The 26,007-nt window shown below is 48.8% G+C and overlaps 1 protein-coding gene across 1 annotated transcript; it reads right to left on the bottom strand.

Moving 5' to 3' along the window:
• Positions 1-2,976: 2,976 nt before the first annotated feature.
• KRT75 (keratin 75, type II) lies at positions 2,977-13,445 on the bottom strand. Its single transcript, XM_012001973.1, has 9 exons — positions 12,727-13,445; positions 11,962-12,176; positions 10,926-10,986; positions 10,467-10,562; positions 9,463-9,627; positions 7,539-7,664; positions 7,177-7,397; positions 5,725-5,759; positions 2,977-3,665 (listed from the first exon to the last, which is right to left on the bottom strand). Exons 1-9 carry the CDS (start codon positions 13,384-13,386, stop codon positions 3,427-3,429), a joined length of 1,818 nt encoding a protein of 605 aa, XP_011857363.1. The 5' UTR covers positions 13,387-13,445; the 3' UTR covers positions 2,977-3,426.
• Positions 13,446-26,007: the final 12,562 nt, after the last annotated feature.

The following is a 26,007-nucleotide window of genomic DNA, read 5'->3' as shown; positions in this document are numbered from 1 at the left end:
GTGTGTGTGTGTGTGTGTATGTGTGTGTGTGTGTATGTTTGTATGTATGTGGTTCTGGGAGAAGGCAGCAAATGTGTCTCTTTTTTGTTCTCCAGCCTCGTGGCCTGGATTGGAGTGAATATGTGAACACTGTGCAAATTAGCAGTGAGATTTACTTGCATTCATATGAGAGTAAGATTCTATGGGATTCATTCTTAACTCCCGAGTTGCCACTTTGTGTCTTCTTTGGTATGCTATCTCAGAGCCTTACTTTCCTCATCTGCAGAGTTTGAAGAATGTTGTGAGTATCATGCTTTTTGTACTTATGTTAGGTATCATCATCTACGATCCCAGCCCTTCACTAAAGCCTCGGCATTCTTGGCCACAGGGTGGGTCCCAGCTCTCTTGATACTTTTATGTTTATTTCTGATTCCACCTCTGTGCCCTAAGTGTGTTCCATTTCTCCACTGGACTGGACATTTCTGGAGAGCAGAGGCTGTTTCTCCTGCCCCATCTGACCTCCCCTGGAGCCCCAGGGCAGGGCCCTGGCCCAGGCACTGGCTGAGTCTGCTCCCTTGTTCTTGAAGTCCCCTACCACGTCCTGGATGTTCTTTAACTCCACATCCAGCCTCCCCTCCCCTCCACCCAGGCAGTCCAGCTGCTGCCTCATGTTGTTGATGTGGGCAACAAACATGGGCTCAAAATTGGCCCTGACGATGTTTTGGTCTTGCCGGAAGCTCCATTTAGTCACCAGAACTTTGTTCTCCTGTTCCAGAAACCACACCTGCCCCAGCCAGAGGTAAGAGACTGAGAGAGCTTCCATGCAGGAGCCTCCCAGAAGGCTCTGGGATATGGGATCCCTAACAGTCCAGGGAGGGTCTGCACAACCTGGACCTCAGAGTCCAGGCGGCAGCTTCTTTCTCCTCTTCCTCAGCCTGGAAGGAGCCTGGAACGTAGAGAGCCAAGCAGATGTTGGGGCAATGGGCTTGGGAGACAAATGGTTTGGTTTGGAGAGGGAAGAAGCAGGAAGAGTCAGAGGGTCTGGCACCAACCAGGTGCATGTGTGGTAATTCAAGAAAAGAACACTCCACCATCATGTTACCGGGTAAAGTTTTGAATTCCATTAAATGAGCAGGAGGTCCTTGGCAGAAAGTTTAATATGTCCATTTTCTTTCTGACATGATCTCTCTAGACCTAGAATCTGGACTCAATTGCCCATATACTCTGGGAATGCTGCAATGGGTCACACTGGAGTTGAACTGCGAGGACCCGGGTATGTCCCCAGCCATGTCCATCATGAGCCATGTGGCCTTGGGCCAGCCCCCACGTCCCTTCCTCTCTCTGCTCTCTTGAGTCCTTTGTGGTCTTATGCAGCCAATTTGGGTTTCTTGAATAACCCTCATCTCACCTCAACGTGGGAGACAGACTTGGGAAATACACACAATTTTCCCCCTTAAACAAAGTTCCCAGGACAAGGTATGGGGATTGGGGTCTGGAGCAGACCTGGGGCAGGCCTGGGGGTTTTCGGGCCCCTACCCACCCAGGCTCTCAGCCACAATTGCGGACACTCCTGTAGCCTCTCGTCTGAACTCCCTTCTCTATTCCCAGGTCTTGGGCTCTGAACCCAAAGCCACTAAATTATGCTCCCTCCCATTCTATTCACTTATGATTTCTAAAAATTCATTTATTGGAGATTCAGTCTGTGCCGCACCACATGGCAGGTCAGCCGCAAGCATGATTTCATTTGATTCTCATAATAACTTTGTGAGGGTGGATGATAAAAATAACGACGATTTTGAATATTTTTTGAGCAGCCACTATGGGTAGCTGGTTTCCATGTATCTTCTTTAATCTGAAATAGCACTACAGGGGTCATTGTTATGATTCTTGTTTGACAAAGGAGGCGATCGAGGCACAGTGTAGTTAGGCACCTTGGCTGAGGTCACGTAGCTAGTGAGCACTGCGGCCATTGTCAGAACCCTGACTCCCGGTCCCATGCCCTGAATCATTGCACCCCACACAGATGGGAAAATCAGGCTCAGAGAGGAGAGGCATTTTGGCCAGTGGAGAAAGCCTCAAGATGTCACTCCGAATTCCTGTCCCTCCACTTCTCTCCTCTCTCAGTCTGAACTTGCCCTTACCCCAACACTGGGGATTTCACAATTGTTCTCAGTGTCATTTCCCTCCTTCCTGCCATCCTCCGCCTCCCATCCATTCCAAATTTTAGCCCCTGGTTTTACACTCATCTTCCCTCCTGATTCACGGCCTCGCTCTCTCCCCACTTCACTTCCTGCTCCTTCACCCTGGACAAAGGTGTTTTAGAACCCTGGCTCCCAAGTAGCTCACATCAGTCCTGAGCTTAGTCCCGAGCATTGAACCCACTCCCTGCAAGCCCACATCGACTGCGCCACTCTGGATGAGCCCACTGGGCTATGCCCCAGCTCAGGCCTGATGGGAGGGGTCCAGGAGACTGTAAACTCAGGAATGTGGGAGCTTCCTGGATGTCTCACTGCTGCCTGCAATTATGGGCTAAATGGCTCCTCTCCTTGGTGAAAGCGTTGCTCCCAGGGCTGCCTTTTAACTCTTCTTCGTGGCCTGTTATTTCTCTGCTGGGTCTGCAAGTTTGAAGCTGTCAGGGAACAATCAGCCCCTCTGCTGGGCCGCCCACCCGGCGTCGGTATTCTGGAACACTGGTTTGGAACAGGGACGGCACCAACAGAGCAGGGAGGCCGGTCTGGGCTTCTCCCAGTAGCTCCAGCTCCCCAAACAATGCATGCCAAAGAGAGGGAAAAGGAAGTCTGGCCAGCCCTGCACTCCCTGCTCCTCTGCAGCCCGCCCTCCCTTCCTGCCAGCCAGTCTTCTTAGCTCAGAGGGAAGGGGCCAGGGCTGATGCCTCTGAGCACTGCTTGTGTGAGGCCTGTTCTGGGAGCAGGCCTGGGGGAGGAGGAGAATTACTTTGGGTCCGTCACCATTCCAAACAGAGGACCAGACAACAAACAGGTGACACATGCATTTAATAGACACATTCCAGGGAGGGAACAGAAGGAGCGCTCACTCCCAACAGGCTGCTTATAAACACGATGAGACAGGTGGGTGACAAGCTGGCATTGAGACAGACTCCCCAACCTCTGCATCTGGAGGGAGGGAGGGAGGTGGAGCTGGAGGAGGACTTTCCAGCTGCCTGGGCCTCACAAGATAGGCTGAATGAGAGCCTCGGGAGAGAGCAGGTTTTGGTTTTACATGTGTAGCAGACAGGTGCTGCCGGCAGTCTGGGCACTGTCAGGAGGGAGAGGCTAGCTTAGGCCTGGGAATGGGGTGTAGCCAGTACTCCAGGCTCCCAGCAGCACAGGTGCACCTTACAAGGAGAGAGGAAGGAGGAGGACCCAGGTGTCCAGGTGTGACTGCAAACAGACCTCAAGGCAGGGGAGAGGGAGCCTTGCGGCTCTCTTAGTGCTTGTAGCTCTTCCGGCTGGAGGATGTGGTAGAGACAAACTTGACACTAGAACCACTGCCCCCTAGGCCCCGGTTGCTGGTGGCACTGAAACCAGAACCTCCCAGGCCTGCACCCAGGCTATGCCCGCCACTGGTGGTGAAGGAGTAGCCGCTGCCCCCACCGAGGCCCAGGCTTCCACCTCCAACGCCGCTGCCGCTTCCATAGCCACTGGAAAGAGTGGAGGTGACCACAGCTGCCGGGAAGAAAGGAGGTGTGGTCAGATCAAGTGCAGGAGAGAAGACAGTGGGAGTGTCAGGGCCTGTGCCCTGGAGTCCTTTGGTGGGGAGGGGTGGTCTCATCAGCCAGCAGTTTGCCTCCTTTCAATATCCCCTGCTTAGTGAGATCACTGCCATATGCCTTGGCCTGTGTTCCTGAGCTGCAGCTCCAGGCAGCCTCTCAGGCAGGAATGGCTTCCTCCTCCCCTTCTAGAACCTACTGGAGCCCTCTCCTCCTGGAAGCAGCTCCAGTCCACCTGCTTTCCCTTTGATCCTCCTGCTGTGCCATCTGGGCCTGTCTCCCTCTCCGGGCCTGACCCCAGAGTTTCTCTTCCTTCTAGATGCTCATCGGGGGAGGGGCACACTCCTCTTCCCTCAGGGTCCCCCAGCCCCACACTCAGAATCACAGAGTGGAGGCTGGAATATTCTTGATGGATCAAGTGACAGATTAACCTGTTGGCCAGTCAACTGTGCCCCAGTTCTCCTCCCAACCTATTCTTCTCCTAATTTATAACTCATCGCCTTACACATTCTAATACCCTACTTAGGGTTCTGCAGAAGGAAAATCAAATAAAAAAAATAGGCTCCGTTACAGGATGAACTGTGTCTTTCAAAAACCTATGGTGAAGTGTTAACACCAGCATCCGTGAATGCAGTCTTATTTGGAAATGGGATTGTTGCAGGTACAACCAAGTTAAGATAAAGTCTGTAGGGTGGGCCCTGATCTAACATGACTGGTGTCCATACAGAAAGAAGGAAGACATTCATCTGAAGCCACAGACACACAGGCACACGATCATACAATCACAGAGACAGAGAGTGGAGGGATGCAGCCACAAGCCAAGGAACACCGAGGATGGATGGCCACTGCCAGAGCTAGGAGGAGGCTGGAGGCAGGCTGGGCCACCATGTTCCAGGACTCCATCTGGTTTGGAGAGGGGATAGCGCCACCCTGCCTGACATACAGAGCAGGAGGCTGGCCTGGGCTCCAAGTTTCAGAGGGAGCAGGGCCCTGCTAACCCCTAATTTCAGCCTCCGGAACTGTGAGACAAGACATTTCTGTTGCTTTAAGCTACCTGACTGGTGGTACTTTGCTGCAGCAGACCTGGAAAACTAATACAGACAATGAGGTGTTTTCAAGAGAAAAGGAGCTTCCAGGTTATGCTTGAAGGTCTGTCCCCAAAATTAGCTTAGAGGGTCTCTGGCACCACCAGACAAGGACATCAGGGAAGAAGGACACCTGGGTGGTTCAGACAGCTTTGCCTTCTAGAATCATTGGCTAATATAATCAATTGCCCTTATGAATGCCCATCAAGAAAACCAAACCCAAACTCATTTGTAGAGGGTGAGTTGTAAGAGTCATTTCTGTTGCCCTCGTGATGCCAGCACTGAGCTCTGCGAATGACCACTTCTCTCACCAGCACAGGGCCATGCCAGCTTGTTAATAACTCTCCTGTTTTAGAGTGACTGTACCCAACTGTCATATTTTATGCTGCCCTCACTGCTTTGAAAACCCTTGGTATCCTTCTGCAGATATACTCTGCAGAACTGAGTCAAGCAGTGGAGCTTCTTCAAAAATGGTTTGGGAGACAAGCTGCCTAGTTGGCAATGCTCTTGTCTGCAGCATAAAGGCTCCCTTTAAAGGTCCAAGCCAGACCAGGAATTGTCATAAATCCTGTCTACATCAAATGCTCACTTCTGCGCTGGGCTTGCAGCCCCAACAAAAAAGGCAGGGAATTCTGGCAGGGAGGAGACGTGGCCAGGATCTTTTAAACTCACTCAGAACAATGACAACAAATCTCCCATCACCCCTTCTGTGACACCCTCACTCTCAAAGAGGAAAGAACTGTGACATCAAAGACTCTCCTAATATGGCTTGCTTTGTAAGGGACTCAAAACCTCCAACCTTCTCCAAATGAACTCTGTCTGTGAGGTCCCTTCTAACCTCTCATATCTTCACCCTCCTGCAGGCCCACCACATCCCCATCCCCTCCACCACACACACTCCAAATGGCACAAGAAGGATGTCATACTCACAAATGTTAACTGGAGAAACTCCCTCTCCACTCAACCTGATTGGGAAGAGCGGGGAGAAGAAAGGTTACCAATGTGGCCAGCAGTTTACGGGCCTTTGCAATGACACTTTTGTAATTGTTTTCAAAGCATTTAAACATACTTTATTATTTTTATTGCAGAAGTAATACAGGTTGAAATTATTTGAGAACTAGTAATATTAAAGATAATATTAATAATCTAATGAATAAAATAAGATGGAGTTTGAGGTTCATAGGAGCAAAAATCTATAATCTCAGAAATACATTTTTTGGTTTAAACTAGTTAGATGCCTTAAGGAAATTAAAAGTAATCATACACTGGCATCAACTGGATAGGAAGGGCCTGTCCTATAATAAGATTTGTCTCTCAACAAGGATCCATTGTCAAGCACTGAGCCAGGGCAGAGCTTATTATACATAAGTGTGGAGAGGAGTCTGAGTCATAGAAATAACAATAGTAATGTCAGTTTATTATTATCTTAGTAACCAAGTAACTTTGCTTTAGCATCTTCAGGACAGAACTGGCATTCATTCATAAACACATACTGAGAATCTTAACAAGAGCTAACAGTTGTTGAGTATCTGTTACCTATATCACACCCCTCAGTTCTCTCAACAACCCCATGAGGTAGGTATTATTCACTCACTTTTATAGAGGGAGAAATGGAAGCTCAGACAAGTTAACTAACTTGCCCATAGTCACAAAGCTGGATTTGAAGGCAGATTCATCTGACATCAAAACCTATGTCTTTGGCCACGAAATTGAATGATAGCTAACATTTATTGAACACGCTGTGTACCATGCACTGTTCTAAGAGCTTTGTGTGTATTCCCCTGTTTTAAGCCTTTTAATAATGTGAGAATTTAGAACTATTGTTATTCACATTTTACTGGGTGAGAACACTGAGACGTGGAGAGGTTAAGTAATCTGCTCTTGGCTACACAGCTTCTACGGGTAGAGCACAAAACTCCTATGAAGCGTTGCAGATCATGTAATCTGGCCTTTTCATTTTATCATTGAAGAAATTGAGGGCCAGAGAAGGGAGACTGACTTTCCCAAGGTTATGTAGCTACTTAGTGGTAGATCTGTAAGCCCAAATCCTAGGACTGTTTGTTTTCAGCCTATGGCCTTTTAGACCACATTTTGAGAGCTGCCATGTAACAAGATGTCTCCTTTGGTAGAATTCAGTTACTTAGACCTGATCAGGTTTTAGGTTTCTATGGAGGTACTAATTGTAGTTGTACCTCAAATGATTTACTAGCCAGGAAGGAAATTAAAATTACTTTTTTTTTTTTTTTTTGCCATAGCCCAATTCTGAACTGCATTTTCTTCCAGGAGAAGAAGGGGCTGCAACAGCCTGAGCCCCTAGGAATGCCCAGGAAGCTGGAGGGAGCTCAACTTGCTTTGAGGATGAAGTTGGTACATCTATCTCACCTGCACTCCTCGCCCTCCAGCAGCTTGCGGTAGGTGGCGATCTCCACGTCCAGGGCCAGCTTGATGTTCATCAGCTCCTGGTACTCACGCAGGAGCCGAGCCATATCCTGCTTGGCCTTCTGCAGAGCCTCCTCAAGGTCCACCAACTTGGCCCGTGCATCCTTGAGAGCCAGTTCTCCACGCTGTTCTGCATCAGCAATGGCTGTTTGCAAACTGGAGCACTGTAAGGACAGGAGGAAGCCATGAATCCTGCTGACAGCCCATGGAGGTGTGGTGCTTCTTGGGGAGGAGTTCTTAAAGATGGCAGAATGGCCCAGAAGAAATGAGCATTTGAGGAGCTCTTGGCCCTGCCAAAACTTTACCTGCTTCTTGACACTGTCAATCTCAGCTCTCAGCCTCTGGATCATGCGGTTCATTTCAGAGATTTCTTGTTTGGTGTTTCGAAGGTCATCCCCATGTCTGCCTGCTGTGACCTGCAGCTCCTCATACTGAGAGAACCAGAGCAAACTCAGTCACTGAGTCAAATGCCTGGCCCGGGCACTCGCTGTGCACACAGACTCACCCTGGGTGCCACAAGCAGGCTCATTTATTCCTGGTCATTCACTCCTTCCCCCCTGTAGCTTACAGTTTATTGGGGGACATAGACATTAATTGAATCAGCATATCTCATAGTTCCACACTGAGATAAGTGCCCTTAGGAAATGAACAGTGTCCTGGGAGAGTGTAGTGAAGGAATCTGACCTAGAGTTGGAAGTGGGGAGTGGTGGTCAGGGAAGTCTCTCCAGAGATGGAGATGCCTGAGCTGTGGTCTGAAGGATGAGAAGGAGGGACCTAAGTGACCAGCTGTGGGGGAGAACATTCCAGACGAAGGAAACAGCCTGCATGAAGACCCTAGGTCAGGGAAGGAACATGGTGAGTTCTAGGAGTGAGATGGTGATTTGGTCACTATCCCTGGGGAGTTTCTGGTCACAAAGCGTGCATCCAGACCAACTGTGCCCATGAATTTTGGTAGCCCTCCAAACACCAGTGCTGGGGAAACAGGGAGGAGATATGGGGGAACGGTGTGGGATGGTACAGAGGCTGTGGAAGGCACAATTTTGAAGTCTTTGTAAAAGTATTTCCAATCTCAGGTAGTTCTCAATCTAATGGTGCATATCCAGGACACAGGACACATGAATTTAAGAGCAATAATTACACCCTGTCTCCTCCAGCAGACTGAAGTGAAATCTACACCCTTCCCCAACACAAGGAGATCCCCTGCCCGAGTCAAGATCTGTGAGGTTCTTGAAAGTGCTGACGAGCTCAGCTTCCTGTTTCTAGATATACACGATTAAATGGAGCAACAACCCAACAACATGAGGAATTGTTTGCTATTGATTTCAACCACTTCACCTTGGGGTTAAGTGCATCACGTTTCCTCTCACCATCAAGGCGCTGCCTCTGCGCTGTGGACCCCTGGCCCCTGCTACCCACCTTCCTTTCCACCACACTCCTGACCAGACGGGACTGAGGCAGTGCATGGAGCAGGCAAAGAGTAGGACCCAGCTTGTAGGTGAGCAGCTGCCCCAAGAGGGGTCTGGATTTGGCAGGGAGCTGGTATCGTGGGTCACCTGTACCCTTCCAAAGCCAAACATCTTTGTGGCTGTCTGAGCTCTGGAAAGTAGCTGTTTGTGTTTATCCCAGCCTTCCTCTTCCTGACGTAAACTCCCTTGCTTGTTTCTGCCTGCCAGCTCCTTGTTCAGCCTTAAATCTCTCCCCACTGCTCGGCAATCTTTTGTCCCTCACGGCTTCCCAACTGGACAAAGCTCCCACGTCTTCCTGGAAGCTTTTTATTCATGCTATCTTTTCCTTTCCATGATTGTCTGTTCACTTCATGGCCTCCCAGAGCTTGGGTTCTCCGTTTGCAGTTTATTCATTTGCAACCCTGTAACCTTGATTGGCATACAGCAGGAGCTCAGAAAATATATAGAGAATAAATAAGCCTTTTAGAAACTGCTTCATGACTGTGTCTCAGTTGTCCTGGTGTCACTCTGCTGCCACCCAGATCTTGAGGAATATGGGGCCGGTGGATGTCCCGAGCTCCCAGCATTGGGTTGACCACATATTAGTGTGTCTGGTTGGGTTTCCACATGCATTTCAAGCTAAGTTTTCATAGCATCAAAGACATGCCTGCTAAGTTGAAATAAACGAATGTGCTCACGCATTTCCTGAGGCTGAGTTAAGTGATAATGTGGAGCCTCAGAGAACACTAACCCTGGAGCCTATCATGGAGGTGTCCATGCTCACCTTGGTCTGGTACCAGGACTCAGCCTCGGCCCGGCTGCGGTTGGCAATGTCCTCGTATTGCGCTTTGACCTCGGCGATGATACTGTCCAGGTCCAGGTTGCGGCTGTTGTCCATGGACAGCACCACTGACGTGTCACTGACCTGGGTCTGCAACTGGGACAGCTCCTGCAGGGTAGTAAACTCAGCATCACCAAGGCATAAGAAGAAGGATCTTAAATCTTCATGGTTGACTACCCATCTAGGTCAGGAATCCTTTCCTTGGTATTCCTGGAAGATTCTCCCAGCTGTTCCCTAGGTATTCCCATTCATCCCCAAAGATCAGTGTGGTGAAAGTCTTTCCCAGCCTTGCTTCTCAAGGCTCCTATCTGTGTGCTTTCCCTGGGCGTAAGGATGGATAAGCATCTTCTGAATTAGAATTGCACAGATTTGAATGTGACATATGTCTGTTCAGTCTGCCAGCATAAAAGCCTTCTTCAAGAGCATCAGGGGACATCTGGGACCCTGCTTCCCCCTGCGCAGTGTGACTCCATCACTTTCCACCTCTCTCTCTCTTTCCACAGACCCAGGTCTCTGCCTTCGGAGGGTTAGCGCTCAGAAGGAGGCATCTTCAAAGGGCAGGAAGCCCCCTGACCAATGAGCTGAGGGGTAGCTTGCTTTTTTTTCTTTTTAAATACTTTTCAGGGAAGGGGAAGGGAACAGGTATGTCTTGATTCCTTGGGAAAGTTACCCAGTGACCTTGAATTTGGGAATCAGTACTCTCTCCTTGCTAGATGTTGTCCTTTCATGGGATGAGGGAGTTCGGGGGAGAAGCATCAGAGCTGGGGTAGTTTAGTATGATAAGGCTCCAAGCAGTTCTCCCTGGTCCCCCTACCCCCAAGCCCCAGCTTGAAGTATCCAGGCAAGATATTGGGCAGAGGCACTGAGTAAATGAATGACACAATGCATCATCCTTTTCTTTCCAGGCCCCAGACCTAGGAGGGACAGAAATACTTGCAGACTCTTACTGCATCAAAGACTGAGTGGAGGAAGTTGATCTCCTCAGGCAGAGATTTGACCTTGGCCTCCAGCTCCACCTTGTTCATGTAGGCAGCATCTACGTCCTGGAACGACAGCACAGGATGCTTCTTTGAGTCTGCAGCCCCAAGCATTTAGCCCAAAAGAAGCTGAGCAGATTTCTCCCTAGCCCATCTAGTTTGGATTTTAGAAAACTCTGTGTCTGGGGGTTTTGGGGTTGGCGATGAGTGATTACTAAGAACTGGGATTTGAATCCCTGAGCTCACAGAAACCCAAGTAGGGCTAATGGGGCCATCAACGTAGAGGGAACATGTTAGGAGGTTTGAACCCTGCAGATATTCTCATGGTTGATGTGACATTTTTTGGGTGGCCCAAGGGTCAGAGGTCAGGTTACCAGACACTCCAGATTCTGTTTTAAACCTTTTCCTTTGAGAGACATCCCCACTCACCTTTTTCAGGGCTACAAATTCATTCTCAGCAGCCGTGCGCTTGTTAATTTCGTCTTCATACCTATAAGGACAGAGGAGGGGGTGTGCTGTTGAGTAAGTTTGCATTGAACTCTTCCTGGGCTGGTGTAGCAAGAGTTAAGAGCCCTGGAATCATTTCCAGCTCTTCCGCTGACCTGGGCATGACTTTGGGTGATTCACCTAACCTCTATTTCTCCCTCCATAAAAGGGGGATAATTTCTTCTGCTAGTTTTTAATAAACTTTTCTAAGAGTAGAAGGTGAGCATGGAACTTAAAGGAATAGAAAAATGTACTTAGGCAATTCCATCTTTTGATAGATATGCAATGCCAATCTTTAAAATGGTTTTCCACCTCAAGTGTCTGCTGAAATCGTGGAGTAAACTTTATCTGTTCAGCAGGCTCTTTCAGGTACATTTTGATATATTTTCACTGAACCTCAGGGTGGCCCCCGAGAAGTATGCTTTTTGTAACTAGGGGTAGCTCAAGCTCAGAAATAAGGGCAAGCTGGCTAATGGGTTAGCCTGGGCCAAATCCCTTTCCACTGGATACCTCACCTACTGCAGCCTGGATGATGTGCAGTCAAAAGTTGCCCCCCACAAGGAAGGTCAGATTGCTTGCTTTAAACTCTTCCTTGCTACCTCTCTTCACTCCACAGTGAATGCCATCCTGGAAATGCAAACCATCCCAGTAATTGAGCCCATGTCCAATGGAATTAAACAATATACTGACTGTGAAATTACATTATGATTTCTAGAGTGAGTAGCAATGTTTTGTCGGATGATGCTGATACCCGTTTGTAGTCATGTGGACAAAAGGAATAGGATCTTCATCAATAGAGATGCACGAGATGAAGGTCCTTGTGTTACCCCACACAGTGCTGCCTCCACCTTGAGGGATAACAGCTACAGTTCCAAAGCTCCCAGCTGATACCGGCATTTGCTCCTTTGCACCTCTCTGATCCTCATACAAAGGAGCCTTAGGATGGCTGTGTGTGGCCAGAAGCCAGTGTTCCACTTACCTGACTTTGAAATCTTCCACAACATCCTGCATGTTCCTCAGCTCAGCTTCAAGCCTGCCCCTCTCGGTGGTGATGCTTTCCAGCTGCCGTCGGAGCTCACTGATGTAGGAATCAAAGAGGGGCTCTAGATTCTGCCTCACGGTCCTGGAGCCCTGCTCCTGCAGGAGGGCCCACTTGGTCTCCAGGACCTTGTTTTGCTGCTCCAAGAACCTCACCTGGAGGGAAGAAGAGAATGAAACCTTGAGAAGTTGGAGAGGCAGAGTCAGACACTCCTATTCATAAGGGAGAGAAGAAAAAGATATATTTTTTTCACGTGGCACCCATTGACAATAATGTAACTGACAACTCCAACGCAGAAGGAGGCAGTCCATGGAGCTACCAGAAAGTTCCCTAGGGCTTGCATAGGATTTGGGTGGTGGGGCCTAGAGGCTTCTGTTGGCTGCTTTTGGGTTAAATTTCTCAACACCACCTACTGTGGGTTAGGGTAGTTTGCTGAGCAGCAACTCTCCTGTAGAGAATCAACTAAACTCTTCCCTTGGTGTTGACTGAACCAGCCCTCGTGGTTGTGAAAGAGAGGAAATTTTTGCCGGGTCCTGTGGGGCAAGCTGGCCTGACTTGGAAGGGCCTCAGCCCCTGGGAGGCCTTGCTGAACAGTGCTCATTCCCACAGTGGATTCATTTCATTATTGCTCTCCCACTGTGGGATGGCCCTTCCAAGAGTTTATTCAATCCCAAACCCAAGGGGGTGGATGAAGCCCCTGCTCACCTTGTCAATGAAGGAGGCGAACTTGTTGTTGAGGGTCTTGATCTGCTCGCGCTCCTCGGCCCGCACGCGCTGGATGGTGGGGTCGATTTGCAGGTTGAGAGGAGTCAGGAGACTCTGGTTGACGGTGACCTCTTGGATGCCTCCAGGGGGACACACAGGGAAGCTGGGGCCACTGAAGCCTCCTCCAACTCCACCCCCATAGCCAAATCCACCGTTGACTCCAAACCCACTGCTGGCCCTGCCACCAAAGCCACTTTGGAAACTGCTGCCACACCCACTGATGGAGACCCGCTTGGCACCCCCCAGGTTGTAGAGGCTGCGGCTTCCAAAGCTGGCCCCAGCACTGCTGATCCTTCCCAGGCCCCCATTCCCCGCTGCAGAGCGGGCCACAGAGACAGAGCGGAAGCGGGAGCGGCCAGTTGCTGGGGTGGTGGCCGAGGTGGTGCTGAAGCCCCTGCGGCTGCCAGACTGGAAGGTGATGGAGGACTGCCGAGACATGGTGGGTGAGGAAGTCTGGTGAAAAGGCACCTGAGGTGGGCTGGTGCAGGCAGTGGAGAAGACAGGTGGCTGGGGAGCCCTGAGCCCATGACTTTTATGAGCATCCTGCGGGGGCGGGGCACTGCTAATGGAGAGGGCCTTCTGATGGCATCCCCTGGGCATCCGCCAACCCTGAGCTCACACTCGACATCCCTCGGGAAATGGTGTAAGGGCCACTCGCTGGTTCCCTGGCACCCCCTCCCCACAACGTGCAAACTCCTTTCCAGTTGCAACTTGATCAGCATATGAGTAAGAAGCAAGTTAATTGCTTTCCGTCATGTGCTAATGATGCATCTTGTAAAGGACTCAGCAAACACTGCCTCATTTCTAAACCGCTTTCTTAGGCCTGGGACCAACTCCTTCCTGTCCAAACATCTTGTGTTAATACAAGCCACTGTGCTTCACTGTTTCCTTGGGGTGCTTCCTATTCCCTAAGCATTTTCTCAGCAGCTACTGCCTGGTTCCCCAAGCCCCATCAAGCTATCTTTCCAGACCTTGAAGGTCCTGCTCTGTAATCATCTTCCTTAGTAATCCACCCCTCTTTGATGGCCCCTTTATTCTGCTCTTAATTTTCCATATCTATTGTGTAGGTCACACACGTGGTTTTCTGGAGCGTGTTTGTGCCTGTGCCCTGCCCACTGCAATATAATGTGACTCTCAAGGCCAGCCAGCGCTCTGTCTCCTGGGGACAGAGGTTGTGAGGGGCGGAAGACTTGGGTTTGAATCTCAGACCTGCTCATAGTTGTGGGACCTTGAGCAAGCCATGAAACTTTTCTGTGCCTCGACTTGCATGTCTGTAAAATGGGGTTTGTGATGAATATTCACATGTGAAAACTTTTGCATGATACATGTAAGTGCTGAGTAAATGTCTCTTGAGGCTTCCCTGCTTCTGATACAATGAAGTAATATTAAGGAAGTGCCAAACATGTGTCCATCCTGTGACTAGTCCTATGGGAATTCAAAAGAAACATAATGAACATTATTTACCTTCAACAAGTTCATGGTCCTGTTGGAAAGATAAAACTGTACAAGATGGTGTACCGTGAAGCGTCATCTCCAAGCTGCATTTGAGGCTGCCTATCCCAGAAGTCTTCCAGGCAGGTCCCTCCTCCTCCTGAGGACCAAGAATTCCTAGCTCTCCAGTCCTTCATCAAAAGAGCTCCAACAGCTGCACCTAGCAGAGGATTTGTTATTTCCCTGTTTCTCCTGTTAACCTTGTAGATTGTCCCCTACATTCTCCATTGGTCTACAAACCGCAAAGAACACTTCAAGGCACCTCATCCTTCTGTTCTGCAACTCATTGTCCCGTCTCTACCATGGCAAGAGTCAGACCAAACATTGCTGGATCTTCTTCCTTTTTGTTTTTTCTTCCTTGAGACAGGGTCTCACTCTGTCACCCAGGCTGGAGTGCAGTGGCTCCATCTTGGCTCACTGCAACCTCCACCTCCTGGGCTCAGGTGATCTTCCCACCTCAGCTTCCTGAGTAGCCGGGACTACAGGCATGCTCCACCACGCCCATCTATTTTTTTTTTTTTTTTTTTTTTTTACTATTTTGCTCAGGCTGGTCTTGAACTCCTGAACTCAAGTCATCCATCCTCCTTGGTCTCCCAAAGTACTGAGATTACAGGCATGAGCCACCGCAGCTGGCCTGAATCTTCTTTTATCTTGCTGCCTGCTTTCTTCTTGCTGTGGTTTTGAAAGCTGGGAGAGTAAGAGAGGAATTAATCAGCATTCAGTCTCCATTTCGTGGATGAGGGCATTGAGCCCAGAATGGTTAACTAGCCAGACAGACCCACAAGAAGTAGAGCCAGATTCCATGGTCTTTCCACACAGGTGTCCTTTTAGGGGCACACTGGTAACCGACCATTTGGCAGACGTTCTCACCTGCCTGGAATGGCAGCTTGGCACTCGGAGCGGCAGTTCTTTGTTCTCTAAGCTGTTTCCTCCTTGGGACTGAGGCCAGGGGGAGGCCTCTCCCCCATCTAGAGATTATTTGGGAGTCTCAGTTTGCACAGGAAAGATATGAATCATAGCTTGTGTTGATACAGGCCAGGAAGAGCAGAGGAGTTCCCTCACCTGGTTCCGTTGCCAACCCCAGCCAGGGTGGTGCATGGTTCTCAAGTGGAAAGAATAATTGTGTTTGTTTTCTGTACTCTTCATTGCATGATAATCTGGCCCCCAGAAGAAAGGACACTTGTTTCCTGAGCTGTGCTGAGCAAATGCTTGCAGAGCTTTCCACAAAACAAAGGCCTTGGAGGGTCCGGGTGTGGGGAGTGGCTGGGCCAGCATGTCCACGGCAAGGGAGGTCCCCAGCCTTCTCTCACCATGCTTCCCATGTGGGAAGCTGGCTCCAGGCTGCCTTCCCTCCCAGCCATTCCTTTCTTTCCCATGTTCCCTGCTGGGGCCCTCTTCCTAGTCACTTCATCTCATTCTGTTTCCGTTCTGGTTTTTCTCAGCCATCACCTCTTGCCTGGGGCTGCTCGTTTATTCTTTTTCCCCTTCCCCCTCTAGTTTTCCCAAGACTGTTGTTTCTGAAGCTAGACAGTCTTACTCACAGGCTTTGCCAAGTTACATTGAAATAGAGAGATCGTTCACCTCCCTTCCTCCTCCACTCCCTCTTTTGTGACCTTTGACCTGCACCGTGACCTTTATCCTGGTGGTCAATATCTAGAAGAGTGGCTGGGACACCTGGTCTCCCGGACAACTTGTGTCACCACCCTTTTAAAAATCTCAAAACTCATAGATTGTTAACACCTTCTTCGCTTTCTGCCATTTTTGTTTTGTTTTTAACCTGTTTGTAATTCTGCTTACAACTTATCCCTCAGAAGTCATCGAAGATGAACTGGGCCTAGCACTACCCCTTAACGCTGTTTCCCTGGAGTGCCTGCCTCTGGCATGCCCTTTGATATCTTGGTTTTCTGGTGTTATGAGCGTTAGTCCACTTCTGAGGGTTGGGCGTTTTCCTCCCAGCTCCGACTAGCCTCCTAACCACCCCAGACAGAATTGTGGCAGAAGTTCGTGTGATTCAGGCTGTCTAATTTAAAGAAGAACTACACATTCCTTTCTGTTCTCCAGTCTTTCTGCAGCCCTCTCCAACTCTGTTATTGGGTCTATCTGAGACAAGTTTTCTTGAGTTTGGAGGAGTGCTGGATTCAAGGGCCATGGTGTGTGCTCTGGTGCCTGAAGCTGGCAGAGGCAAACTCTTCAATTTCCCTGTTCTCTGCCCATCCTGCTCAGGTGATCTCTGTCATCCTGGGAGGAACACTAAGGTCCTTGGCAGGTGGTGAATCCCAGGAGGCAGGGCCAGTTGGCAATAGGGGCTGTGGAGGAGGAGAGGAAGTGGGTGGGAGATGCCTCTTCCACAGATGAGGAGTGGCGAACGCACCACGGAACTTTGGCTTCCAGCCAGGCTAGGGCCAGGGCAGGGCTGGCAGGGCTAAAGACCATGGGGCAGCAGGGGTTACCTCCCTAGAGCAGGCTGGCCTGAATCATAGAGCCAGGGCCCTGGGCACAGCATCTGAGGACCTAGGCCACAGCCACCTACCCCCAATTCCTCGACTGCTAGACTTCCCAGACTTCTACTCTCTGTGGAGTCCTGGGTTTAGTGAGTAACTACTTATTAGCATCTATAATATGCCAGGCACTTGCTGTTCTAGCATAGGAGATACAGCAGTGAAGAAAGCAGCCACAACTCCCTTCCCTCCTGGAGCTTATATGGAAAGAGGAGGGGAGCAGAGGTGATTTGGAGGGGCAGACAAAATCCGGGTCTCCCAGCTGACACTCCCAGGGGCCGAGTGTGGAGAAGCTAGTTCTGTTGTGGACACTCCAGGGGCCAAGTGTGGAGAAGCTAATTCTGTTGTGGACACTCCAGGCACCGAGTGTGGAGAAGGTAATTCTGTTGTGATGGCACCTGAGACATGCTGGCCAGAAATGTTTTGCCATCTTCACTATTTGTGCTGGGGTGGCCACACTTCCTCAATGTTTGGTGTGTCTAACAGGCACTGCCCAGCCTGCCTCAGATCCTCCACCTCACAGCCCCCTTTGTGCCTGTAGTCAGCAGCAATAATTGCTCCCCAAAGGGCACTAAAGGTGCCAGCTGATCTGAACAAACTGCCAAGGTCTAGGACTGGGGATATCTGCTTGCAAATGGCCACACTCACCTGATCCGCTCCTGTCCACTGCCAACTCAACGGTCACTTCACTTGGGCCCAGATTTGATGGGCAGATGCAGAGCCTGTGCAGGTAAGCAGACAGCCTCCCCTCTCAGTCCATTTCAGCAGAAAAGTGGTGTGCTCTTTTTATTCAACCTCAGGCTTAAGAAAGTGTGATGAGACTGTCCTGTCCCTCCACAATCCAGCCCTTCAGACACACCCAACAGATGTGCACATACAAGGTAGACACACAGACACACATGTCATCAGTGCATTCACAAAAGAGCAATCTGCACACGAGTGTGGTGCTGCCCGGATGTGTCAGGATACAGAAGAGAAGAAGCAGAATTAGTCTTTAAAGGCTGGAGGAGCCCCAGAGATGAGGAAACTGGGGTCAGAGAGGAGAGAACCGTTGAAGGCCGCACAGCTGTTTGGTAGCTGGGCCAGAACTCCTGATCCCTTCTACTGCCCCACATTAGCCCCGAGGCTTCTCCATGTCAGAGAGCACAGCAAGAACCCTCCCTGTTGCCTGAGAGGCACAGGTGGGGCCCTCCTGGAGGGAGGATGTTGGTGAGATGCCAGCCTCTCAGAGGCCCTCCCAGGGAACCCCGACAGAAGGAGAACTGGAGAATTCCAGGTGTATCTTGGCTGTTCATCTCCAACCTTTTTTTTTTTTTGAGACAGGGTCTGGAGTGCTGTGGTACAATCATGGCTCACTGCAGCCTCAACCTCCCAGGCTCAAGTTATCCTCCTACCTTGGCTTCCCAAAGTGCTGGGACTACAAGTGTGAGCCACTGTGCTTGGCTCCTTCAGCCACTTCAATGGCCTCATTTGTTCCCAGGGTTAGGATGCTTCCTCCACCAAGTCTCTCTGTGGCTCATACTGGGGAGAAGCTGCCACACAGGGAAACTGCAGGGAGGGAAAGTGGGGAGAAACAGGATGCCGCTCCAGCTCTTTCTCAGGGTGGGGACCCAGAGGCCCTGTCTGAACTGAGGAGTACAGGACCTAGAAACCAGCCTGGTGAACACTGGCATGGAGCTCCAGCCTGTGGGTGTGGGCTGAGGGGCTGGTGATCCTGGCACGCTGTGGGATGCTGCTGAAACCTCCTCAGTGTCTTGTCACTGGGTCTGGAGGTTGCTGTGGAGGGTTGGGGGTGTTTGTCACCTGACACCTGATGGGAAGTCTGAGCTGAAAGTGGCAGCCTCACCCTTGTGCTGGGCTTGGCACTGCCTCAGTGTCTCTTGGACACTGAAAACTTGGACATCCTGAAAACTCTTCCCTCTTTCTTGCTTGCCAGCCCCCTTCCCTCTCCCAGTTACATCTGAGAGACATATCTGATCTGAGCCTTCAAACCAGCTGCCTTTGCTCAGCATTTATTCTTTCAAGGAATAGTTGTTGGGGACCTATGACACATGAGGCACTGCGATACAGCAGTGAGGGAGGCATAGTCCCTGCATTGTGACAAGGAAGTGGGTCATTAAGAGAGGGTGTCACTTTAGGGGTAGGTGCAGGGTGTGCACGGGGAGCTCATAATACCTGGGAGGCCATCTCGCCGTCGGTGGCCAGGCTGTGGCCATGTGGCCTGGTGGCCAGACCTTTGCAGTTCACTACAACTCTGGAAGAGCTCAGGAAGCACACTTCATACAGTTCCCATATTTCATGGATGAGGAGTGTGAGGCCCAGAGACTGACAGGAAGCTTAGAGTAAAACTGCAATAGGACAGTTGTCCTGTCCCCCAGAACAGTGTTTGCTCCATGCCACACTGATCTGTGTGCTGGAGCAGATGATAAGTGTTCTCCATGAGTTCCACCCACTAGGGGCTTGCTGGGCTGTGGTGAAGATAGAACTGACACTTGTGAAACAGGCATCATGTAAAATGGTATATGAGAGAATTTAAAAATATAGGCCAGGCGCAGTGGCTCACGCTTGTAATTCCAGCACTTTGGGAGGCCGAGGTGGGTGGGTAGCTTGAGCCTGGGAGTTTGAGACCAGCCTGGGCAACATGGCAAAACCCATCTCTACAAAAAATACAAAAATTAGCTGGGTGTGGTGGTGTGCACCTGTGGTCCCAGTTACGCAGGAGGCTGAAACGGGAGGACGGCTTGAGCCTGGGAGGTGGAGGCTGCAGTGAGTTGTAATTGTGCTACTGCAGTCTGTCCCAGGTGATAGAGTGAAACCCTGTCTCAAAAATAAAAAAAATAAACCAATGAAATTCAGACTGTGAGTGATGCAGTCTCTGGATGGACCTCGAGTGCTTCAGAGGACCCTTGCTCTCCTGCTGGCTCCAGATGCCCCATCTCAGGCACACACAGGAGCATGGTGGGAAGCAGCGGCAAGCACAGGAGGGGAGGCTGAGGCAGCTGGCTGGGTCTAAACATTCCCACGGATAAATCAGAGTGGATCCACCCACATACACTTCAGATGGGATTGCTGAATGCATTCCCACCTTGTCTCTGTAAAGCTGTGTCCGACATGAGGCATCCAGGTGATGCATTGTTTGCTTGTGTGTTTCCATGAATGAGAGCTTCTGTAGCCATGGAGCTGTGTTTTCCATGATCCTGAGAGGGCAGTCCCTTGGGCACCCAGTCTTGGCCTAGGAATTCCTGCCTCATTCTGAGGTGCATGACGCCCAGCTGACCTATAGGCACTAAATCGGCGCACACTGATGATGAATATGGTGACAGTGACAATGAGGTCAGGAAACTGAGAGCCATTATGCTAGGAGTGACTGACTCACCATGAATGGAGAACAGAAACCTCTTCCTGCTCTGCTTTAAGAGGGGTAGATATTTGAAAGCCCCGATGCAGAAGAATGAAAAATTAGGGCCCATGACTCATTCTTGCCAAAGAATTAGTCTCTTTGAAGGAGGACTCAGCAGAGGGCTCTTCTGATCAGTCAGCTCTCTTTGTGTATGTTCAAAGTGCAATTGATTGACATGTCACTTGCAGGAGGGCTTCCAGGGTGTAAAACCAGATATATTACTGGGATGTCATGAGTAAGATAGTCAGGGCTATGTCTGTGATGCAGGTTACATCTGAGCAGCCAGGACACCACTTTCCTCCCTTCCCAGAAGAGGGTAAAATGGCCCAGAAGCACCACAGGCAGACGCCGGGATGACCTCTGCATGATCCTACCTGTGGATATTCTGGCTGTGCTCCCATCTGGCGGTGAGGGAGAGGAATTCCTTTTAAAGGAAATACCTGAAAGTGCTTTTCATTCACCCCCCCTCCCCAAGCACTCGTTTATTAAGCAAGAGTTAGTCAACTTGGGGTGAGCCCAGAGACTAATGAAAATGACCAATGAATTGGGAAACAGAGGTGGGAGCAAAGGGGAAAGGAAGTATGACAGGAGACCAGTGTGTTTCTTTGTTGTTGCTGCTCTTACCATCAGGGAGTAAACTTAATCGGCAAGAAGGATTCCATTAAGGGCTTCTAGATTCTAATGGTGAACAGAAAAATATGCTTCTAAGGGAAGTTGTAGAGATTTCTATAAATTCTTCCTGGAATGATTTAGGGCATGTGATTCTGCAATAAACGGAGATTTAAAAAAAATCTCTAAGATAAACACCTATACTCTCTACCCCGATAATGCTCTTTAGGCATCGTGGTATTTTATGGATTTAGGATGGAAATAGGGTTTCCCTGCATCTTTCAAAATTTCCCCCGGAAGAGACATGCCCACAGAGCCCCTCTGAAGTTGGACCTGCCATTGCTCATGTTCCTTCATTCTTTGCATCCATTGCCCTTGCCTCTTGATTTATGTGGAGTGTGTGTGCGTGTTCGTGCGTATAGTTCTGGCTCTGCCAGGTAAGAGGGATTTTCAAAGGTAAGTACATAAGTCAGTTGAATTCAATGTGCATCTAATAATGTACCTACCCTCCTTTAATTTGTTCTGAAGTATTCAGGACCCTGCTATGCCACAGGTAATCTTAAACTATATTGCTGAGTGACTTTGCTGGGTTTTTGAGTGACATAAGGCACCTACGAACAAATAATGAACTTTTGAAGACATTTTCCAAGGCAAAGGTAACACAGGCTAAAGACAGTTACATTTCACTCATCACTTTCTCATTACCATGGAATGAACAAGAAGTCAGAGTAGGGGAAATAAAGCTTCAGAGACTAGCACAGGTTCCCAGGAGGAGGAAAGACAAAAACAAAGCTTGGAGGGAGTCCAGAGCTGGGGGAGGAGAGAACAGTCGGCTGAGCCAGCTTGGGGGAAAAGCAAGCATTCCTCTTTTTCCCAATGTGGGTTGGAATTTCCAGGTTAAAAGGCGATCATTGCTCTGGCTGATGTCACCATCCAGCAGTTGCTAGTTTAGGTGAGGAGCCAGCTTCTGCATCTGCTCTTAGCACCCAGAGCAGTAGCTCCTTCACTAGAGGGCAAGCAAAGAAAGGAAAGACTAGGGTGGTGGGGAATGCGGTCAGTCTCATCTTGTTCATGCTGGCAGCACTCTCCCTCCCTCCTGGGACCAGAGCGGGAGGCGATGGAGCCAGATTCCCTGAGTAAGACCACACCTCCCTAGCATTGCAGAAGAGCCAAGTTCCTAAGATGAGGCAGGTTGTTCCTTGGCTCCTGTCTCTGCCTTTCTGCCTTTTACTCACCAAGTTACTTAACTTTTCTGAGGCTTGGTTTCCTCATCTTTAAAATGAAGATAAAGTTTAGCAAGGCTGTTGGTTACAAGATCAAGGTACATAAATCAATTATTTTCATGCATTACCTTTCAGTAATTGAAAACATGGTGGAGAGAAAGGAGTTCTAACTCATAACACAAAACCTCTGAGATACCTAAGGATACCTAACAACAACAACACCACCACCACAACAACAACAACAAAATGCACAAGAATAACCAGAAAACACTGAAGACAAACAATGAGTAGGACTTGCTGTATCAGAAACCAACATGTAAGTAACAGAATGAACATCACCAAGATGGCAGAATAGAAGGTAACTTGCTCATATCTCCCCTCACAACAACAAGAATTCTGCACCCAGTCACAGTCCAAAGTCTCTCTGCAGGAGCCTCAGGGTTCAGACATCATTGCACATCCTTGGGCATCGAGGATGTTCACGGAAAAGACCTCACCAAACAGACAAAATAAGGAACCAGAGACTGACCCTAAAGTAACAGAGAAACCAGCATGTAATACAAAGGTTTAGTAATCACAGTGGTGTGATCAGACAAAGCGATCAATGAAATAGAAGAGGAAGTGTATGAATTCAGCATGTAATAAAAGTGGTATTTCAATGGGGGAAAAAGTAGGATGTTGATCTTTAGGTAGCAGAAAAGTATGAAAATGAAAATAGCAATTACCCAAATTCACACTCCTCAGAATTAATGACTATTAATATTTTGTCCTATTTGCTTTTGTCCTTTTTCTCCATGTTAACATCCTTCGATAAACTATAGACATAATAAATACAACGTCCTTTAAAAACAATCCACAGCTCAAGCTTCTGGCAAGATGGTTTACCAGCTGGGGCTGTTATCTCCCTCCCACAGGATGAATCCTGAGAAACTGTAGACACGCATGACAGGCACAGATACTAGGAACTATGAACTAGGACCTCACAAATGAAGACACTCCAGGGGCACCCAAGTCTGTTTTGAGCTGATATGGGTTGGGGCAGGTGAGTAGAGCTAAGGCCTGAGGTAATAATGAGGGGGTGGTTTGGAGGAAGGGTCTTAAGCTTGGTCCTTGCCTTTTGTCTACCCCTTATAGGAGAAATCCAAAGCAGCAGCTCAATCACCTGTGTCCTTGTCTGTGGTTCAACATAAAGGAGGTTGACTTCATAGTCAGGGTTGCTAGATTTAGCAAATAAAACTATAGGATGTGCAGTTCAGATTGAATTTCAGATCAGCTACGAATTTCTTTTTAGTTTAAGTGTGTTTCATACACTATTTGGGACATACTTAGACTATGAATTTTTGTTGTTTTTCTGTAGTTCAACTTTAACTGGGATTTGGGTTGCAATGGTTCATGCCTATAATTCCAGCACTTTGGGAGGTTGAGGTGGAAGGATCACTTGAGCCCAGGAGTTTGAGACTGGCCTGGGCAAATAGTGAGACCCTATCTCTACAAAAATTACAAAAAAGAAGAAATTAGCTAGGCATGGTGGCGCATGCCTGTGGTCACAGGTACTCAAGAGGCAGGAGGGTCACTTGAGCCTGGGAAGTCCAGTCAGCAGGGAGCCATGACTGCACTACTGTACTCTAGCCTGGGTGTTAGAATGAGACTCTGTCTACAAACAAAACACAACAAAATTAACTGGGCTTCTTCTATTTGTCTGGACAACCCTATTCACAGATGACTCGAATGCCTGCTCCAAGTCTCAAGCTAGCTGGCATCTAGTGGGCCTCTCAGAGTTGGTAAGCATCTGGACTACACTTGAGGATAGTGAGGGACCCTGCCAGTAGCCTGCTGTCCTGGAGCTTTTCACCCGAGGAGGGAGAATGACTTTGCCTGGCACACTGGGAAGTTGTCCTAACAGCTTTTGGGACTTGTACAACGTGGCAGTTCCTACGCTCTGCTTCCACCATGCCTTTGACTTCAAACCCTAGACTGCAATGATAGAAAGAGAGGGGGTCACTAATTCCCCAAGGTCTCCTCCAGCTCCAAAGCTTCTGCTAATGACCTACGCAGCGGCAAGACCCTTGCCCACCCACAGACAACCATGGGAAGAAGGCCAGACCTCAACTGCAGTAGTGACCCATGGGAAAGAGTCTCTGCTGTGGCATCAAAAGGGCAAAATATGACCATAGCTGAAATGGTTGCTGTTGTTCTTCTGGAAGTTCCCCTCACTTTTTATTCTTCTGCTCACAGATAAGACCTGATTAGCCAGGGTGTAGAATAAGCTTGTATAAACATAGCCTAAAAGATAGAGATTCTGTTTCTGTCTAAAAGTGAAAATTACAACCCTGGTGTTGATACCTGGTCAATTTGAATGAACATCCAAGCGTCAATTTTTGCTTGACAAAATTATCTTGAAAGTTTACGGTTAAAATGTGCATGGTTTTTTTGTTTTGTTTTGTTTTGTTTTTGTTTTTTCATCCTGTTATCAAATGAGGAACTCCCTTAACCTTCATCACCCAGGCTGGAGTGCAGTGATGCAATCATAACTCACTGTACCCTCAGACGCCTTGGCTCAAGTGATTCTCCTGCTTCGGTTTCCTAAGTAGTTAAAACTACAGGTGTGCACCACCATGCCCAACTAGTTTTTTAGTTTTTTGTACAGACAGGGTCTGGCTATGTTGCCCAGGCTTGTCTCACACTCCTGGACTCAAGTGATTCCTGCCTTAGCCCCCAAAAGTGTTGGGATTACAGGCCTGAGCCACTGTGCTCAGGCTCCATGTTGATCTGAGTGTCATCTGTCAGCATGCACCATGTCATCTCATGGACCATGTCATCTCTGCCAGCAGCAACTCAACACAAATTCTCTAATTTTATAAAGAAATTTTATGAATTTATTTTATTGACTTTTTTTTGACAACTTCACTTTTTCTAAGAGTTGTTGAGGTATAATGTACAGATAGTCAAAGTCACTGTTTTTAGGTGTACAATCAAAAACATTCTAACCAGCCTTTCCCAAGATAAGTTTTTTTTTCTTTTTCTTTTTCTTTTTTCAATAGAGTTCATGCTTTTTGTCCAGGCTGGAGTGCAGTGGCATTATCTCGACTCACTGCAATCTCCACCTCCCAGGCTCAAGTGATTCTTGTGCCTCAGACTCCTGAGTGGCTGGAATTACAGGTGCATACCACCATGCCCAGCTAAGTTTTGTATTTTTAGTAGAGGCAGAGTTTCTTCTTGTTGACCAGCTGGTCTCGAACTCCTGGCCTCAAGTGATCTACCTGCCTCCACCTCCCAAAGTGCTGGGATTAACAGGCATGAGCCACCAGCTCTGGCCCCTAGATAAGTTCTTAAATTCGGCACGTGTATCTTTGAGTTGTGTCAAAACCATTCCAACACACACGGCACTGCACTGCTTCAAATCCACACGCTGAGATTTGAGGATGCCCCTTTACTGTATCTATTAGTTTGAATGATGAATTTTAGAAGTTATATCAGAGCAAGCATTGGTGGCAAATGCTTAATAGTCTTAATAATCATAGAGTCAGAGCAAGCAGTTGCTTCTTACCAAGTGTTTCTGATCTACAGGGTCAGTGCAGTGTTTCCCTGGTGGTGGGGAGCCGGGGAGTGAGGGAGCCTCAGAGATCAGTGTGGGGCCAAGCCACCAAATGATGGGGCTGAAAAATAAAAAATATAAATAAATCTTAGTTATCAGATTATGCTGATCCAGATTCCAGGACTTAGCTTCCCTTTTTGTTCTGATGCTTTCTTAAAGACTCCATTTGTGGAAAAAGCCCTGAGTGGTGAGGGTTGAGTAGTTGGTGATTGTCCACCAGAGTGTGCGACAGAATCACACAATGCTGACTGATGGAGGAGGTTGTGGAGGAGGAGCTCCCAACTTGTCCTCCATGATGACTTGTCAGTGGGGAGAGGAGCAGTTCCCCAAAGATGAGAAACCATTTGTGTGGTGAGAATGTTTCTAAACCAGGATGTGGTCAGCAATACAATCTAACACAACATG

The sequence above is a fragment of the Mandrillus leucophaeus genome, unplaced genomic scaffold (assembly GCF_000951045.1).
Source record: "Mandrillus leucophaeus isolate KB7577 unplaced genomic scaffold, Mleu.le_1.0 Scaffold118, whole genome shotgun sequence".
Classification (NCBI taxonomy): Eukaryota; Metazoa; Chordata; class Mammalia; order Primates; family Cercopithecidae; genus Mandrillus; species Mandrillus leucophaeus.
Note: the sequence above shows the minus strand (reverse complement) of the source record. Positions and strands in the feature narration are given on the sequence as shown.